General features: G+C 40.9%; 1 protein-coding gene across 1 annotated transcript; it reads left to right on the top strand.

Annotated features, from left to right (window-relative positions):
• The first annotated feature begins 210 nt into the window (after positions 1–210).
• Positions 211–6,521, top strand: LOC123094884 (putative F-box/LRR-repeat protein 23). Its single transcript, XM_044516754.1, has 2 exons — positions 211–652; positions 5,850–6,521. Exons 1-2 carry the CDS (start codon positions 261–263, stop codon positions 6,376–6,378), a joined length of 921 nt encoding a protein of 306 aa, XP_044372689.1. The 5' UTR covers positions 211–260; the 3' UTR covers positions 6,379–6,521.
• The last annotated feature ends 296 nt before the right edge of the window (positions 6,522–6,817 follow it).

Below are 6,817 nucleotides of genomic sequence, written 5' to 3'. Positions count from 1 at the left end.
GCCTTGGATACAACGACGTTGCTTAGCTAGGGACAAGGATGGAGTGTTTCTTTACCCAAAGGAAAGAGGTAATAAATTAGCGTCGCTTTCGGCAGATAGACAAAATAACTGAAGATAAACGTAGTAACGCCGGCGAGATACCGGCCTCCAATTCCGGCTTCTCCGTTTGGCACATAGTATAGGATTGGAGAGGAACTGTGGTCTACCTCCCTCCTGTATAAACAAGAACCGTGGTTCCTCTGACGCCGAGACCTCTTGCCATGGCCGCACCACCCTCCCTTTCCTGCCTTCTCGAGGAGCCTCGCCGACTGCCACCACCACCCCAGGACGGGATGGATACTGAGTCGGAGTGGAGGGATTGGGCGGAGCTGCCACGGGATGTGTTGCTGGCAGTGCTCAGCAGGCTGGACCACATCGAGATCCTCATGGGGCCCGACTTGGTGTGCAGCCCATGGCGCAGGGCTGCTACGGACGAGCCCGAGCTGTGGCGCCTCATCGATATGCGCTTTCACTATGCCGATGGCTTCTACCTCAACTCCAGGAAATTGCTTCAGATGGTGAGAGCTGCCATGAGGCGTAGTGCGGGTCGGTGCGAGGCCTTCTGGGGCGGGAGCTACGTCACAGAAAGGATTCTCTCCCTCGTCGGCAACGCGTGAGGATTTCTTGCTTGTTTACCTTTGTTTTTTATAAAAGAGTTCCCTCTCAGATTTTCATTATTAGAAATCACCAAGTCTTACACATACCAACTATTACAACCCAACAAGTCCCGGCCAGCATACCAGACGATGCACACCCCTGCAGGGCGATGGGGAATCAGACTCCCACACCCCCTTAGGCTTCGTTTGGCAAGGGAGGTTTTCCTGCCCCAAAGAGGTCGAGGATTGTAAGGGATTTGGTGATCCTCTCCCCTTCACCCAATCCCCACTAATCCTTCCCCTTCCTAATTCCCTACATTTGGTTACAATCGCCAGATACCAGATACCAGTGTCTCACTTGATCTCTGCGTCGTCCAGTTCCACGCCTAGGCCAGTCAAAACCTTGTGCATCAAATGGCCTTGCATGGATTTTCTGAGGATTAGCATGCCGTGGGGTTAATCCCATGCAAACCCTCCCAACCCACCTCTACCAAACGAGGCCTTAGGAATGCAAAAGCCTCGCAGTCTCAGACGAGTTCAAAACTAAGATTAAAGCTTAACCTAACAAACACTGATCTGAGAGGTGCCACAGGCCCGGATCTCGAGAACGCACGTAACATCAACATTACTAAAGCATTCTCCAAAACGAACAGTGCTACTAGAACAAATTTAGCCGAAGAAACAAAGGCCAGGGAGAAGAAAGACAAGTGAACAAAGGGAGAGCTCCCAGAGCAGCACTGCATGAACAAATAGTAGACAAAATAAGGTAGCCATAATTCTGTGCGCCATCCTCCATCCTAAAGTTGCTCGAAAGATGTCTCCCACAATCTGCTCCACTCTTCTTACGCCCTCCGTCATTATTCTTCGACTTCTTGGGTTTATTTGCAACACGGGCCAATCATGTAACATTTTAATCATCATACTAACAGGTATACATGGATCAGATATCCTTTTCTTATCGAATACCACACTATTTCCAAGTTTCCGGTTAGTCCAAAAAACTATTGCTATCCCCACTGCCACCAGGGATTTTTCCAGTTTCCCAAACTACTTCAACCAAATCCCAAACAAATCCCGAGTGCTGTCAAACACTTGTTTTATATCAAAAGCATATTGAATACTCCCTCCGTTCCTTGATATAAGGTGTATAGATTTTTGAGAAAAAACCCGAAATATAGGGTGTATTGCATTGCACCACTCATTTGGATAAATTTTTCAGGGATTTGATTACATTTCCTTATGTTAGGCAGTCTCCTCTATTTTCTCATGCCAATTAGTCAGGTGTAATATCGCCCAAAACTTGTGAAATTTTCCCTCCACGTGCGTTCTTTAATTTCCGTGCCGAAAACTATACACCCTATATTGAGGAATGGAGGGAGTAATATTCTACATCAATTTCGCCATGGAACATTTCAAGTCTTATCTCACACCAACCAAATCCCAAACAAATCCCAAGTCTTATCTCACACCCACCCCCTACGAAGCAGAGTACCTCTAGTTAAAATTCTATTACGCAAGACCAACCAAATAAAGAATTTTTCCCTAGGTGGCATCTTAGTTTTCCATAGGAATTTATGTGGGTATTTAATCACATTCTCAATCAGGAATCTATAATAACATTTGACAGTGTAGATTCCTTTTTTGTCTAAGTCCAGAAAATTCTATCTGTGTCCCCACTCAAGACCACACCAGAAACTATCTTTAATATGCTCCCATTGTTCCAAAGAAGCCCCATATAAGGTTCTTCTAAAATTAACATTACCTGAACCCTTGTCAAACATATATTTGACAGATTTATTCTTATCAAAACACAGGTTATATAATCGAGGGAAGTCATCTTTCAATGCTCTGTCATTAACCCATCTATCTTCCCAAAATCTGAAACTCTCCCCATTCCAAATCTCAAATCTACACAATGAAAGAAAATGATTTTTCTGCTTAAGGAGCTAAGACCAGAACTAGGAGCCCCCCTGTCTGTGTTTGGCAGTTGCCAGGCCCTCTCCGTTCAAATATTTGTTGAGAAGGATATCTTGCTAGAGACCAGTACTATTAAAGATTTTCCACCATCACTTTACCAATAATGCTTTATTCATTAAAGCTAAGTTTTGTATTCCAATCCTCCCAAATCTTTAGTCCTACACACTTCAGACCATCTCACTAAATGATATTTCCCTTTTTCCTTCCTCTTCTTGCCATAAAAGTCTGGCTCTAAAATAATCCATTCTTTTATTTACCCACAGGGAGCCCATAAAAGGACATTATGGAATCCCAATGGGAGAGGATTGTATCAAGGTGACCCTACCAGCACTAGCTAATAATCTTCCCTGCGAATACTCACACTTCTTCTCCATTCTGTTTTCAGGGGGGCCAACTTTTGTTTCTAATTCTTTTCTTGTCCAGGGGCAGCCCTAAATACTTCAATGGCAAACTTCCTATAGGGCAAGTAATTTGAGCAAATTCAGAAACTTTATTAGCAGCCTCCCCAAATAAGAACAACTCACTCTTATGAAATTTAATTTTCAATCCTGATATCTGTTCAAACAAACAAAGTATAAAAATTATGTGCACTTTCAAAATCATCTTGTATTAGAAAGATTGTATCATCAACATACCGAAGCATGTTTGTTCCTTTGTCAGTATTTTCCTCTAATACCCCTTTCACCAGACCACTTGCTTTATCCATATTCATCAAAATAGCCAGTGCATCAGCAACCATATCAAAAATCAAGGGTGAAATGGAGTCCCCTTGCCTCATCCCTTTGTCTGTAGGGAAATATTTTCCCATATTATCATTTACCTTAACACACACCTCCCCCCCCCCCGATAGTATGCATTATCCAGTCAATTCACTTACCTGGGAATCCTTTTGTTTTTAACATTTGTGGAACAAAAGACCACTTCACTTTATCATATGTTTTTTCGAAATCTACCTTAAAGAGCAGAACACTCTACTTGTTTCTATCGATACTATTCAAAGCCTCATGCAAAATGAGAACCCCTTCCATAATGTATCTCCCCTTATCAAATGCAATTTGTATAGGGGATATGACTTCATTAGACAATCCATTTAATCTGTTCATTAACACCTTAGTAAAGATCTTGAATATAACTTTTAGTAGACATATTAGTCTGAACTTTTGAATCTGATTAGCCTCTTTAGTCTTAGGGAATAGTGTGATAATGCCATAGTTTAATCTAGATATATCCATGTTACCACTATGGAAATCATCAAAGAGTTATTTAATATCATTTTTAACGAGATCCCAGAAATGTTGATAAAATTCAGCAGTGAAACCATCAGGGCATGGAGACTTGTTATGTGCCATATCAAAAATAGCAGTTTTTATTTATTCCATTGTGAACTTAGCAGTCAACCTATCTCCAGCCCCTCGGGGTATATTGGCAACATTATTAGTGCCCAGAGCAGTGTTTGATCTTTTTGGATGTCCAAATAAGTTTTTATAATAATTTGTGATATACTCCATAATGTTTTTCTCCCCCTCTATCTTTCCTTCATCCTGACCCAAACTATTGATTTTATGTTTCCTCCTTCTGCCATTAGCTTTAGCATGAAAGAATTTGGTATTGTTGTCTCCTTCTAGCAGTTCATCAATTTTTGCTCTTTGTTTCCATTTTGCCTCCTCCTATTTTGAAAGCCTATCTAGTTGAGCTCTAGCTCCATTTGTTCCTGCATGTCAGCAACAGTTAATCCATGAACCTCACATCTTTTATCAATATCATCCAATTGTCTCTGAATATTTTTTGCAGCTCTGTGTACAAGGCATTCATATTTCTACTCCACCCTTTTAGTTTAGGTCTCAAATTCCTCATTTTTTCTGCCATCTTTCAATACTAGACCCCACTATATTAGGATAATTCCAAGTGTCTATTACAATTTTGTCCAACCCATCCCTTAGAAACTAGGAATTTTCAAACCTGAATATTGGATCAGTTTTAGGCAAATCCTATGTATCCATAAACAGGGGAGTGGGGTCAGATTTCTCCCTATCTAGAGCTGTCACTTCAGTCATAGGGTAATTTTCTCCCAATCAACACAATATAAAATCATGTCTAATTTTCAAAGTAGGGTTAGGTAGGTTATTACCCCAGGTATATTCTCTACCATGTAAATCAAGTTCTCTCAAGCCAGCCTGTTCTATGATAACATTCAAAATGAAACTCCAATGTCCAGTAGTTTTGGGCCTGTTTTTATCTAAAGTTTTCCTGATTATATTAAAATCCCCTCCAATGAGGATGAGATTTATACAAGCATGTAATACACTAGAGAGTTCAGCTAAAAACCTAGCTTTTCTCTCAAGTTGTGCATATATCAACACCAGGTCCCATATAAACCTGATTTTAACATCCCGCAGAGTCATTTTGATATAATATTTCCCCTCGTCTTTAGAGATCACATCTAGAGTACTATAATTAACCCCCAACAAAAGCCCCTTGATTTCCCCCTGGCAAGTACGAAGTCCCAATGAAAATCCGTGCAAGCACAAATTGCTTGCAAATCATTTCCAGTAAAACTTTGTCTCATGGTTTTCTGTAAACCCAGAAAGTCGGCTTTCATATCCATCACCATTTCCCTCAGAAACCTCCTTTTAAATCCCCCCCCCCCAAGAATTAATACCAATGGTAGATTTTCCTCCAAAATTCTGGTAGGTTTTGCTTCTACTCTTCCCTTTGTTATGTGAGAAAAGATGTTTAGCTTATTGACAAGCCTTATCTTCCTCATCCTCTCTATCAAAATGTTCTTCCTATTCTAAGAATTCTTTAGTATCATGTTCTCTGTTTCAATTACACGGACCTCCTCTTCAACGTGAAGGGGTTTTTATTTAGAACTATTACTCAATCACAAGTCAATTCTGACATGTTCTATTTTTTAATGAGATTGATATTATAATCAATCATATCAATTTGTGTCCCCAGATCCACACCTACTCCAGAAGCTATTTCTAGCAATTTATTTCTGTGTGTATTAATAACAATATGAATGATGGACTCAGCATATTAATCCTTACTAGCATCTCTCTCCCTAACCGTGGCTTCAACGTCATGGTCTTCCATGCCTTTCACATCTTCTAAGCATCTCAACATCTTTACTTTCCTCAAACTCTCCTTTCCTAGCGTTTTCCAATCTTTTCCCAAATGACTCTTCTAATTTACTATCAAGTTTTAGTTTATAGTCGGTTTCTCTCTACTTCGCAGGGCACCATCATTGAAGAGCCTTCGACTCATTGAGTGCCATGACATTGTGGACTTGGCCTTGAAGCTAGTGATCACAAAGTTCCCCATGCTTGAGGAGTTAGAGCTCTCGAATTGTATGCACCGCTTCCCAGAAACACTCGAAGTCGTAGGGGATGCTTGTCCTCTACTGAAGCGCTTTCGATTGAGCCAAAGGTCCTTCTACAGTGAATGCGTAGATGACAGCGCAGCCATGGCGATTGCTAAGATGCCGGAGTTGCGGTCATTGCAGCTCACTGCTAATTCGCTCACCAACAGTGGTTTGGAACTCATCCTTAATGGTTGCCCGCTCCTTGAGTCTCTCGATATCCGGTCTTGTTACCATGTTTGCATGGATGATGAAATGCAAGCAAAGTGTGCTAGGATCAAGACTCTGAGGCATCCTGAAGACTCCATGGATGATTATGACATGTCGTTTAATTATAAAATTCCGAGACCATGCTGGTCTACTGAACCAATCGAATACTCTATGGGTTGTCAAAGTCCTTACTAGTGTTCATGGTATGTACCGGTAGAACATCCACCCGACATTTGCTTTGAAATTCGTGTAACTGTGACCTGCAGTCCATTTGTATTTGTTGTATCCCTTGTGCCTCTCATCTGTACATCAATCTGAAGTTAATTCTTAAAGTTTTAGTGGTAATCAAGTTCGTGTAGGTAAATGGGTGACAGTGTCGTTGTTCCGGTCCAATATTAGTCTCTTTACAGAAGTCTTGCTAGTTTTTCCTCTTACAAAGCTTGATACCACCAAGAAGACGTCTCCAAGAAATTTTGTTGTACCTCCTAGATGTAGGAGTTACTTTGTAATTTTTTGGATCATGGATCCAAAACAATGTACCTTTAATTACAGGTTGCGTGTACTAAAAATTTACCGGTGCTTCTAAAAGAAATGTAAACTCAAAAGGTCACACCAACATTTTTGGCGAAGAGGA

This window comes from Triticum aestivum, chromosome 4B (genome assembly GCF_018294505.1).
Source record: "Triticum aestivum cultivar Chinese Spring chromosome 4B, IWGSC CS RefSeq v2.1, whole genome shotgun sequence".
Taxonomy (NCBI): domain Eukaryota; kingdom Viridiplantae; phylum Streptophyta; class Magnoliopsida; order Poales; family Poaceae; genus Triticum; species Triticum aestivum.
This window is presented reverse-complemented; position numbering and strand designations above follow the sequence as displayed.

Bases quoted from the DNA above. Each gene is read 5' to 3' on its own strand.
- LOC123094884 (XM_044516754.1), top strand. From the start codon at position 261: ATGGCCGCACCACCCTCCCTTTCCTGCCTTCTCGAGGAGCCTCGCCGA. The intron at 653-5,849 runs GTGAGGATTTCT...TCTACTTCGCAG, and splicing joins CTCTCCCTCGTCGGCAACGC to GGCACCATCATTGAAGAGCC.